Below are 12,937 nucleotides of genomic sequence, written 5' to 3'. Positions count from 1 at the left end.
TTTCTTCTTTCCTTTCCCCTCTCACGTTGATTTAATGCTCCTTTTGAATACAGACTCTATACAAATGAGTTCTTGAGCAGACATGAGTAGACTTCTTTTATTCTGGATAATATTAAAAATATGATCATAAGGATTAAAGTTAGAAGAGCAAGAACCCCAATGAACACCTGCTAGTGCAGTTAAAATACCATGGCTAAGACAAAACCACTCCTGTGTGGTCCACATCCCAATGAATAGGTCGTACTTCTGTGTAAGTCTTCCCTGTTCAACACGCTTTGCTCTGTGCTAATCAAATATGAATAGTGAAATTGAAGGTGATGGTTTTTAAAAATAACATTCTCAACACTAAACATTCTCTTACTTCTGTGTAAGTCTTCCCTGTTCATCACACTTTGCTCTGTGCTAATCAAATATGAATAGTGAAATTGAAGGTGATGGTTTTTAAAAATAACATTCTCAACACTAAAGGGCTGCCAGGCTTCAGGTTGGCAAATGTCTATAATCTCTTACTTTCTTTCACAAACTAGTTCCAAACACTGAATAGTTAGGGAAGCATGGTGATACATTTATTTGCAAAATACATAAGAGTAAATTAACTTCACTTAAGTTCGAAATGGTACCGATCTATTTCTATCTCTACACTTTTTACTGTAATCAGTACTTACAATTATCTAAAAGATCCTGTACACTTGAAACATACTGTTATTCTCTATAGATGCCTCCAAACATGACATATCAATTCAGCTCCATATTATAAACATAATTATATAAACTTTGAAAATTTAGAAGTAATTCCATTTAATTTGGATGCCTGCAATTGCACACAATTTATATAAATGTAATAAAATATATTTAAGTGTTATAAATATCTGAACAGCAATCAGAACATCAGAAGTTGTAGATTCTACTCGCAATTTTTCTAACCTTTCAGTAGATGATATTGGCTAAAATTTACTTATACTCTTTTTATGTAGAGTAAAATCATAATTACTACTATACAAGAGCAATGCAATATAGAATATGCATTCAGACTAAAATTGAGTGAAACTCTTCTAAACTCTTTAGATCTCTGATTTAACACGTTCCCAAGGTGCATGAGATAAAAGCTACAGGACGTGTTTCCTAAGCAGGTAAAATATCAGACATCCATTGTTCTATGACAAAGGAAAAAAATGAATCAAAACCCAATAAAATTTGCATACATAAAACCAAACACCTAGTTGATGGTGAAAATTGAAGTTAGGCAGATTTTTCACTTTAATTTTTCAATTCTACAGTTTAATATCCCCGCTATAATCTATAACCTTAAGGAAAAAATTATCAGAAGGTAAATAACTCACCTAGGCTATTTTTTTTTAAATTATGTAACACCTTTTTAAGAGAGAGTATGGAGAATTCAAACAAAATGACAACATTTTATAGTTTCAAAAAATATGAAAATTACTGAGAAATATTCAACTATTTAAAACTATATTTTAATGACACGTATATAATGCCCACTTTTTCACCTGGCTATTTTGATGGTGTAGGCATTATTTTTGTCTTCAAAATACTGAAAAATCCTATACATAAGTATAATGTTAACTTTGGGTATAACTTTTTTCTTTAATTGTAATGCATTTACATTTATAAAATAAAAACCTAAGTTTGTTTCCATTCATTCAAGTTGAACTGAATAATGCAAGTGATCATTCAAAAGACCTTCATAATATATCTGAAGTCAAAACCTTTTAGCTCCAATTATCCTAAAAAAAATAGTGTGTCCTAAATATTTCAGATAATTAGCTCAACTATTTACTGCTCTAGTAGATTCTTAACCAGTAAACGTGATATCAACTTCAATAGTTAAACCATAATTTTAGAAAGATATTTAGTTTATATTTCAAATATTTGAAAGTTAAGGATATAATTACAAAAATTTACTACATGCAAATTGTAATTCAGTGTTTAAATAAGATGTGCTACTTTTTTTAAGATACTGTTTTTTCTACTGTATTTTTCTAAGATTTAGATCACACTTTACATATAAACAGATCATGTAACATCAGCAAGTAGACATTTTTACTTATTTGCGTCTTATTTGGAATTTGGAAGGAAATTTACAGTTCTATTTCTTCACACTACATAGAGAAGTATAATATTATGTTTTTACTTTAAATTTCCTCTTCCTTTTAGAATATTATAAAATGTACTGTATATGTAGAGAGCCTACTGATAAACTCTTGGTTTTTAAAGATTTTCCACAAAATCCAATTAGTGATATTTCACTGTAATAAATCATATGTGAAAGGTAGTTGAACATTTATTTAAGTTAATAGCGTCATCTTAACTGATTTTTCTATGTCTTCTAGTTCAAACACATTTCATCTTATGGCCAATACACAATTTTGAATTTGCCCTCTACGGATAAAGGCACCGTTAAGATCCTTCCTCCTTTTAAGTTGTTTTTAAGAATCATGTTTTATAAACATAAAAATAACAAATATATAAGGACTGAATTGATTGCATGTTAAGCAAATAAGTAATAAAAAATTCATTATTGCTTACATTAGAAGAAATTATAGTTTTAGTCAATAATGAACAGAGTGATGGTTTTTATTTGTATTGCAGATCATTTTTCACCAGTACCAGAGTATGTCTCTATACCAAATATTCAGTGAAAACAATTTTTGGATGAATTTCTAATCGGTCTTTTAAACTTCTCCAAGAAAGTCTGAGGGAGAAGCAAATTGAGAAAAGCAAAGAATCTGAATATACTGACTTTAAAAATTCAACAGGTGCTTAAGGGTATCCTTGGGCGAGTCTTACCACTGCAGGGTGAGCTGAGTCTGCTTCTTTTTATCCTTCATAATCTGCGTGATGGTTTTCTTCTGAGAGAGGTGTGGATCGGTTGCTTTGGTTTTGCTGTCTTGATTGTCCGCAACCTCTTCTTCAGAGGAAAAGTTACCATTGCTTAAATGCATTTCTGATTGCAAGTTGAAAAGATGATAAAGAAAATCAGAATATACAATCAATTAATTAGCCTCTAAATGTATCTTGGCGTCAAACAGGGTGGCCTATGGGGTTCAGAGGAGAGCTATGCAAAATCCTTTCGACTTAATTTCTATTTAACAATCATTTTCCTAGGGGAAATATACGCGCGTTTGCGGTATGTTTCTTTTTATTATCGGATGCCCTGTAAAAAATACATCCGCGTCCCAATCACGTCCCGGGAGGGGGCAGAGCACTCACCGGCTTTAACTCCCACCGGCAGCTCCGGGTCGTCCCCTTTCTCCCCGCTGCCCAGCGCACCCCCGGGCTGCGCTTCAGCCGCCAGGTACACCCTTTCTTCGGGGAAAACGAGCAAACCCTTGCTCAGGAGCTGCACACAACACTCCTCCTGGACTTCGGGGGAAACCTGGGGAGAAGCCTGCACCTGCAGGAAGGCGTCTTCCAGCTCCGGGACCTTGGCCATCCTCCTGGCCACGGAGACTCGGGCACCCGCCGCTCGACCGGCTCCCAGCGGAGCCCCGAGGCCGAGGCGGGGCGGGGCGCGGCGGGGCGGGGCTGGGGACCCGGGGCCGCTGGGGCGGGGACGGAGGCTGCGGCTCGGGATACCCCGGGCGTCGCGGAGAAGGAAGGCCGCGCACAGGTACGGCTCGGACAGCCCTGGGAACTGGGTGGGCCGAGGCGGGACTGACTCTCTCCACCTGTCTGCCATCCTGGCAGATGCTCAGCTTGGAACTCACTTCCTCACCTGCGCTCGTCGAGCCTGAGCAATGGAGTCCCATTTCTCACATCTCCTTTCCCCTCTTTCCTCCTTTTCTCTCATCTGGCCCTGGGACCGAGCACTCTTTCCACACCCAAAGCTCCCAGAAAGAACCAAGGCTGCTTCCGCGGACAGCCTTGACTCTGCAGGCCCAGGCCAGGAGAGGAGGACCCCAGAGCACCGCTCAGTCTTTGCACAACATGTCCTCGGTTGATTTATTCCTGGAGTAATCCTAGGGGGTGGTGAGGGCCCTTCTCAGTGACTTGGGACAGACGCCATCGCATCCCACAAGTGTCCAGAGGGCCCTGCTCCCGGGGCGCAGAATGCCGGGCCTCTCTGTCCTCCAGGATCTGGCCCTGAGCTTGGAGGAAAAGATGCATTCACTCCCTACACGTTTTGTAATTTAAACGCGTCCCTGACGATCTTCACCTCTTATACCTAGTAGTAGTGCAATGGACGTTTGTTGAAATGAAAAATGAAAGAAATCGCCGTATTTCATTTCCAATCCAAACTGGCAAGAAAGTCATGTGGTTGAAAATATCTTGTTCTCTAAGAAGGAGAAGTCAATAGACTTGGGGTCTCTGTTGCCTGACTGCCACATAATCCTTCATTCCTTTCACCTTCTGTTCTTTTGACAGATAATGCCCTGTGCTTGCTATCCATATGCTTAGTGCTCTCCAGAAAGAGCAAGAATCCTGCTTTGGTTCACATCGCCTCACCACAACCTGCAACCTGTCACCCTCATTTGGAGCGTTAGAAAGATAAATCACCCTTGAAGTTTAATTTAATATTAAACTATATTACATCAAAATATAGCATAGAAAAAACAAAATGGGACCCAAGGTGATAGATGGCTGGAGGGTGGATTTTGGGGAGGAGTAATACAATCTAAGAGCATTAACTTGCCTAGGTGGCCAAGATTATGAGTGTATTTGACCCTTACCCATTTTTTTTAACACCACTTACGGGAAAGGCACCACCTTTCTGTCAAAGGTTTTCTCCTTAGCTGTACCTCCAGAAGCTGGGTCCAGGCTAGGGCTATCCACCCATCCAGGCACCCAAAGTTCTGAGGCTATACCACCACCTCTTCCCACAACCTTGCAAATCAATCTCCTCTACCCAGTCCTCCCCACCCCCAAAGCCTGAGAGTTTTCTCAGTCCATGGGGCTTAGCTCTACAATACTAAACTTTAGAATCTTCCTTCTTTACAGAGACACCCTCAGACTCATTTTGTAAAGGAAGTCGTAGTGGTTAACTGTACACAAGAGACTGCCCACTTATATCACATAATCAGCAGAAAAACATTCAGGAAAATTACTGGGATTTAAAAAAAATTTTTTTAATAGCACTCGATATCCAGGTTGATTGTGTATGTAAGTCATACAGACACTAAGTGAATATCTGGCACTTATCCAGAATTGATCAGTGAAAACACAAACCATTTAAGGCTCTAAATGAACTTTTTGCCTTAATTTTAAGTAAACTCTCTGCCTAACAAAATAACATGTAAGTTCTTTGTACTACTGGTCAGAGATAGAAATCTGAAAGACTTACAATAAGTAAAGAAATTTAACTAGTAATAAAAACACTTCCAACATATAAAAGCCTAGGACAAGATGGTGGCAATGCTGAGTTATACCAAATGTTTAAAAAAGAGTTAATGCCAATCCCTCTCAAACTTATGTGATGCAGTAAAAGTGGTGTTGTGAGCAGGGGAAAAACAACTTCTATCATCCTAAATTGCCATCTGTGATAATTATAATTTGATCTCATGAGAACAATGTTTTAGAGACATAATAGTGATAAGCAAGTCATAAAAACCTAGGCAGGAAAATAGGTAAATATAGAGAATGATCTTTTAAAATAGTGATTCTAAACATTTTGGTTTTTATATTCCCATTAAGAAATTTGTGTAAGCCATAGATTCTCTCCCCAGAAGAAGAAAAACACACACATACACTCACATACAAAATTCTGCATGCAATTTGACAGATCCCAAAAAAAGAATATCTAAAACAGTTTATTCTGTTTGAAGAAAATAACACAACGATATACAAAATAGGAGATGCTTGGAAGTTCCCAGATGACATTACCTTCCTGACTGGAGGCACCATATTAAAGGGGAAAGGAATTTGGAGTCCGATACATTAGCATTCATTCTCTTTGTGACTCTGCGCACTTAACCTTTCTGTTTCTTTCTCTCTAAATTGGAAAAAAAAATAGTACGTCATCTGTAGGACTCATGGGTGCTTGCCCAGATCCTCTTGGATCCCCCTCACATTTTCAAACCACCCTTTCTCCAGCTTCAACTTCCTTTTGTTTCCAGTAACCAGCTCCACCACGAACACCACCTGAAAGCAACTGAGACTCTTCTTTGGAGGAGCTGCCCTTGGCTCCTGGACCACCGTTGCCCATAGGTAGAGCGAGCAAGCACCTCAGTGTTTATACATCCCCTGGGTAGCCCTTAGCCAATGACTGATGATTAAGGAGAATAAAAGTCCAGCTCATTAACCTCATGGTAGATAAACCTGAGTTGCAGTTTACAATCCAGAGCTCCTCTGTAGGATCAGGCTGAAGGATTCTCTACTGGATAATTCCTGGAATCCCACCCTTGTCTGGCTACTTCCCCTTCTCTGTCCTGCTATCCCTACTCCTTTACCTGTTTCTCCTAGAAACACTTTCTTAAAAATCACATTTGTGATGACTGCTTGATTCATGTTCTGCTGACATAAGACACCACATTATAGCGCTGATGTAAGAATTAAATAAAACATTATAGGGCTTCCCTGGTGCTGCAGTGGTTGAGAGTCTGCCTGCCGATGCAGGGGACACGGGTTCGTGCCCCGGTCCGGGAAGATCCCACATGCCGCGGAGCGGCTGGGCCCATGAGCCATGGCCGCTGAGCCTGTGCGTCCAGAGCCTGCGCTCCGCAACGGGAGAGGCCACAACAGCGAGAGGCCCATGTACCCCCCCCCCCAAAAAAAAGCATTATAAAAATCCCTAATACAGTGCCTGGAACAGTAAGCATTCAATAAAAGGTACCTAATATTTTTTTTTTTTTTGGTACCTAATATTTTTATTCTGAAACTTTAGATTGCTTTCGGTGCTCATAGTCAAAAAAAAGAAAATTTTTCTTTCATTGCAGAATGATTCTGAGAAACATCTTCCTCCTTGTCTAGACTCTTTCTGAGTGTAGTATGATCTGCAGTGACCATATATTATGAAACTTTCTTCTGTGAAAGTTCATACCTCACCTAATTTTTTTTATGTTCACCAAGATTACTTTTTAAATATAGAAACTACTTATTTTACATTTTTCCTTTAGGTAAAAAATATCATGTTGCTACATTCAAATAAAAGTAAGATCAGTTGTGAACCTAACAACAGATCCCCAAATACATGAAGCAAATACTGATTTTGCAAAGATGCTAAGACCATTCAATGAAAAAAAAATTGCCTTTTCAACAAATGTTGCTGAAACAACTGGATATCCACATGCAAAAGAAAACCTTTCCACATGAATCTGAAACTTTTCTTCACACTATGTACAAAAATTAACTCAAAATGGATGAGACCTAAATATAAGAGCTAAAACTGTACAACTCTTTTATTTTATTTATTTTATTTTTAAAATATTTATTTATTTATTTATTTTGACTATGCTGGATCTTAGTTGTGGCATCTTTTTGTTGTGGCATGCCAACTCTTAGTTGCAGTATGCATGTGGGATCTACTTCCCCGACCAGGGATCGAACCCAGGCCCCCTGCATTGGGAGTGCAGAGTCGTACTCACTCGACCACCAGGGAAGTCCCTAAAACTGTACAACTCTTAAAAGGAAACCTAAGTGTAAACCTTCATGACCTGAGACTAAGCAAATATTTCTTAAATATGACACCAAAAGCACAGCAACAAGCAAAAAAGATAAATTGAACTCCACTAAAATGCGTGCATCAAAGAACACTAACAAGAAAGTGAAAAGGAAACACCCAGAATGGCAGAACACTTAAAAATCATTTGCCTGATAAGGGTCTAGAATCCAAAATATATAAAGAGTTGTTATAATTCATCAAAAGATAGCAGCCCAATCTATAAATGGACCAAAAATTTGAATAGACATTCTCCAAAGAAGATAAACAAATGTTCCATAAGCCCATGAAAAGATGCTCAATATCATTTTTCTTAGGGAAATGCAAATCAAAACCACAATGAAATAGCACTTTACTCCCACTAGGATGGTTATAATTTTTTAAAAGGAAAATGAAAATAAAATGTGGAGACATTGGAAGTCTCATACATTGCTGATGAGCATGTAGAATGCAGTCACTGTGGAAAACAGTTTGGCAGTTCCTCAAATAATTAAACGTGGAGCTACTATATGACCCAGTAATTCCATTCAAGATATTTACCTAGGAGAATTGAAAACATATGTTCCCATCAAAGCTTGAATACAACTGTTTATAGCATAATTATGCATAATAGTCAAAGCAGATACAACCCAATGTCCATCACTGTTGAGTAGATTAATAAACTGTGGTATATTCATAAAAAGGAATATTATTCAGCTATAAAAAATAAAGAAGAACTGATATATGCTACAATATTGGTGAAACTTGAAAATATAATGGTAAGTGAATGAAGTCAAATATAAAGGCCACATATTGTATGAGTCCATCCATATGAAATGTGCAGAATAAGCAAATCCATAAAGACAGAAAGTAAATTAGTGATTGTGAGAGGCTGGAGGTGGGAGTAACAGGAAGTGACTGCTTAATGAATATGGAGTTTCTTTTTTGGGTAATGAAAACGTTCTGGAATTAGTGGTGATGGTTGCACAACATTGTGAATATGCTAAAAGCCACTGAATCGTACACTTCAAAATGGTTAAAATGGTGGATTTTATCTCAATAAAGAAAAAATATTTAAATAGGCAAGTTCAGGTTATAAGGATATCTTACCAGATAAGAATGACTACTTAGTCCAAGACTTTGCTATGAAGAAAATTTACAAAGTTTGGACAAACTTCCCAGGCTTATTCTTAAAATTTGAGCTATTAGTTTTGCAATTTTCCTATAAATTTCAGCTAATTATGTCTACATTCCTTCTTCAAGTCTAATTTCTTCCTCCTTCAATCTTGAGTGCCATGTTATTTTTTCCTTCCTTCCCTCCTTTCTCCCTCCCCCTCTTCCACCCCTTTCTTCCTTGCTCTTACTGCATGTAGGATGAGAAAGAAGTACTAGAAAACAAAGAACAAAGAGGAGATGAAGAAAAAGGATCAAGAAATGTTGAGAGGATTGAGGGAGTCAATAAAAATAAAGATGAAATATGTCCAGTTGGTTAGAATTGAGTTGATGGCTCCAGTTTAGATGCAGGCAGAACCATTTTTTTCCCATAACTGCAAATCAATGTAAAACGTCAGTTAATTTGGGGAAAAGCCAGGAAAACGGGCTTCAAGGAAGCTATAGCTGGATTCCATCCGGGCAGTGATCAGGACCAGGAAAGGGAACGTGCCCTTGGAAATGGGATAAATGGCAGGTATTAATGTTATTTAAAGGGAGGATCAACATTGCCTGGTGACAAATGGACAAGTCTTGCATGAAAAAGAAAAGATACTTCCCGGGTTGCGGTTTTTAGGAACTATGAAATAAAACAAAATAAAATAAAATAATTGCTATGTAAAATAATCACTCAGCTCCTTGCTTGACACTGAGCCAGAACTCACTGTAGCCATTGCCAAACACAGTTACCAGGCAATTTCATGAATAACAGTTACCTCTTTTACCACCATCATTCCAAAGATAGACAGAGACTTTAGCCTGAACTGAAGTCAAGAGCTAATAACTCAGTCCTGAAGCAGAAGTGACTCTGCTGAGAGAGTGCTGCTCAACCCCATTCAGGTGTCTAGACATTTCATCAGATTTTCCTAAGGGCTGTAATAAGATACTCTTCTTGCCTTGTAGCTCTCCATACTATAGACCCTGCTGAGTGACTGATGCTAATATGTTTATTTCTTATTTGATATGTTGTTTAGAAAAGTAAAAATGCCAGGATAGAGAGTACATATGTGCATGTTATGTTACTCACTTTATTTTTCTCTAGATCAAAACTGCTTCAAAACAAAATTTAAAAAGCAGGGTAAATCTTATCTTTAGTAAAATTTTGACCTCTGGTTGTTTATAAATAAAAGATATTTATATAATTCTAGGGGTGCATATATACATGTAAAATATATTAAAGCTTGAGAAATATATATATATTTATTACAAAGTTACTGTTAAAAATGGAGAGAGAGTATATTTCAAATATTTGAATATTCACTTATTTAGTTAAAATAAAATCACTCTACTCTTATTGAAAGTTACTTTGTTCAACCTTAATATCCAGTGTCTCCGGTAACCTTTATCCTTCACATGTAAATAATCACTTACTTCTCTCTCCATTTCAAATACAAGATAGTCTAACAGTCTTTTTTTAATATAAGACCAATTGTATGTTTGCAACAGTGAAGAAAATAGATTAGATTAGTCCATATATAATAGTAAATTATGTACTACTTTATGTGTATTTGAGAATTACTTCTTACATAGTGTTGTAATAAATACATATAGTAAAAAGGAAAAATATAACATGCAAATCAAATATTAGATGTATATGTTAAACCATAGCTGGTACATAGTAGATACCTACAAATATTTATTACAGAAACGAATGGAAAGTGGTAGCAGTTCTCCAACTTCTCTTCATTCACAAATAAATAAGACATGATTTCTCTCTTTCAATATTCTCAGTGAATTGGAGGAGGCAGACAAATTAGAATATAACAAGATAAATACTATAATGGTTACATGCACAAAGTGCTCTAAGAGCACAAAGGCAAGAGTGACCATCTCAGGCAAGGGCAGCCTCAGTCCAAGGAGGACAGTCAGAAAGCTTCACAGAGAACATCTGAACTAATTTTGAAGGATTGGTATGCATTCACAGGTGGAAGACAGAATAGAATGTATAGAGGCACAAAGGCAAGAAAGGGCTAGTTGGTGGAGTCAGTAGTTGGGTGTAGCTGGAGAATAAGGAGCATCATGGGACACGGAGGATCATGAATTGAGGTCAGATCTTGAAGGGTCTTGTTCAAGCTAAGAAATGTATAACTAAAAACAACAAGTCACGTTGAGAGATTTTAGGGAGAAAAGTATAAAGCATGAGTGAATTGTGGATGAGGAAGGTTAGGAAGACCAAGTGATAAAACAAAGGCTTAGACTAGAGCAACGGCAGTGAAAATGGAAAAGGAAGGAGTGATTCAAGAACATATTGAGGACGCATACATGGTGATGGTGACAAATTTTTACAGTATTGGCTCCTAATGATTCATGCATTCTCCAGTCATACTTCTGGGTAATTCCTTACTATGTTGACTCTGAACTTGTCTATTAGCAAACATGCAAGCAGAGGCTTGAAAAGACTTATGCACTGGGCTCCACTTCTGTTGCTGATGCTGGAAACCCTGATATACCACCATGTGGCCAAGGCCAGGCTAGCTTGCTGGAGACATGTCAGACCCATCACTCCAGCTGCCACCCAGAATTAATTAATAGCAAGAACCAACTGCCAGACACATGAGTGATTTAAATGAAGCCATTGTAAAGTAACCAGCCTCCAGCTGACTTGCCAGTGGGTGCAGCTTCATGAGTGAGTCTCAGTGAAGCCCAGTCCAGCTGAGCTCAACCCAAATTGCTGACCCATAAAATTATGCACAAATAAATGATTGTGGCTTTAAGCCAGTAAAGTATGGGGTGGTTTGTTACACATCAAAAACTCACTGATTGAGTGATGTATTGGTTATAGCCTTGCATATCACAAAAAGTTGGTTGAACTTTGAGACACTGAAGTAGCAGTAGTTCGTGGGAAAAGCAATTTGGCAAGTATGTGTAGAGCAATTTTTTATTTTTTGTTTTTCATGGGGTTTTTGTTTTGTGTTTGTTTTTTTTTTTTTAGATGAGGAAGAATAGAACTCAAAGGTGAGGGAGATTTTTGAATAATAAAACCTACTTCAAAGGGTTCAAATAAAGATCAAATGCAACAATATACACAAAAACACCAAATGAAAAATAACTGTTACCTTATACATCTGTATATATGCAGACTATATGTAGTTTATTTTTTACTTGACTTTTTAAGAGATTCACACTAGTGGGTTACACACACACAGATCTACATCTGTATCCCATTTTTGGGAGAAACAACATGGAGTGCCCAGTACACTCTAAAACAGCTCTCTCTAAAGTTTCTGGCTACAGGTAGAATGTAATTTTTGTAGGCACATCTCTTTTTCTATCCCCAAACCCAGCAAATTATGCACTTGCTTCTTCAAAATAAAGAGTCCACACAGAGTCACACTCTGTGGGTATAAACAGAACAAGATCTTCCAAGTGTGAACACTAAAACCTCTGAATAAATTAAGCATGTTTGAGGGCTAAGCAAACTCTATTCATTTTCAAACTTTTTAGTTACAGTATTATATTTACCACACAGTGGCCTTGGTGCTGAAGTAACTATTATCTCAGATAAATAATTTATGTAAAAAGATATGCTATTTAATCAACACTTAATTTCAAAACATAATGTGTAGTGTATAAGATGAAGACAGTATAGTGTCCCAAGGCAAAAGAAATAAAAGCAAAAATAAACAAATGGGACCTAATCAAACTTAAAAGCTTTTGCACAGCCAAGGAAACCATAAACAAAATGAAAAGACAACCTACAGAATGGGAGAAAATATTTACAAATGACGTGACCATCAAGGGCTTAATTTCCAAAATTTAGCAACATCTCATACAGCTCAATAACAAAATACAAACAACCCAATCAAAAAACATGGGCAGAAAACCTAAACAGACATTTAATTTCTTCAAAGAAGATACACAGATGGCCAACAGGCACATGAAAAGATGCTCAACATTGCTAATTATTGGAGAAATGCAAATCAAAACTACAAGGAGGTATCACCTCATGCCAGTTAGAATAGCCATTATCAAAACGTCTACAAATAATGAGGGTGGAGTCAAGATGGCGGTGTGGGAAGATATTGAGTTAGTGTCTCCCTGCAACTAAGGCGCCTGATGGCCATTGGTGGGGGACCCTGACACCCAAGGAGATGGGAGGAACCCCCAAGAGAACCAGTAGGATGTGCGGGGACA

The 12,937-nt window shown here is 37.6% G+C and overlaps 1 protein-coding gene across 1 annotated transcript in view; it reads right to left on the bottom strand.

Annotated features, from left to right (window-relative positions):
* Positions 1 to 3,454, bottom strand: part of RFX6 (regulatory factor X6) — a gene marked incomplete at both ends in the record, with an annotated part of 55,580 nt that extends 52,126 nt beyond the window's left edge. Inside the window, 2 exons of the mRNA XM_082669404.1 lie at positions 2,809 to 2,965; positions 3,232 to 3,454. Coding sequence (XP_082525530.1) covers positions 2,809 to 2,965; positions 3,232 to 3,454 — 380 coding nt within the window. The remainder of the gene's footprint in view (positions 1 to 2,808; positions 2,966 to 3,231) is intronic.
* Between the last annotated feature and the right edge of the window lie 9,483 nt (positions 3,455 to 12,937).

This window comes from Grampus griseus (assembly GCF_964374135.1).
Source record: "Grampus griseus genome assembly, chromosome: 13".
Taxonomy (NCBI): domain Eukaryota; kingdom Metazoa; phylum Chordata; class Mammalia; order Artiodactyla; family Delphinidae; genus Grampus; species Grampus griseus.
The sequence above is the reverse complement of the archived record's forward strand: the minus strand, read 5'-3'. Positions and strand labels throughout refer to the sequence as shown.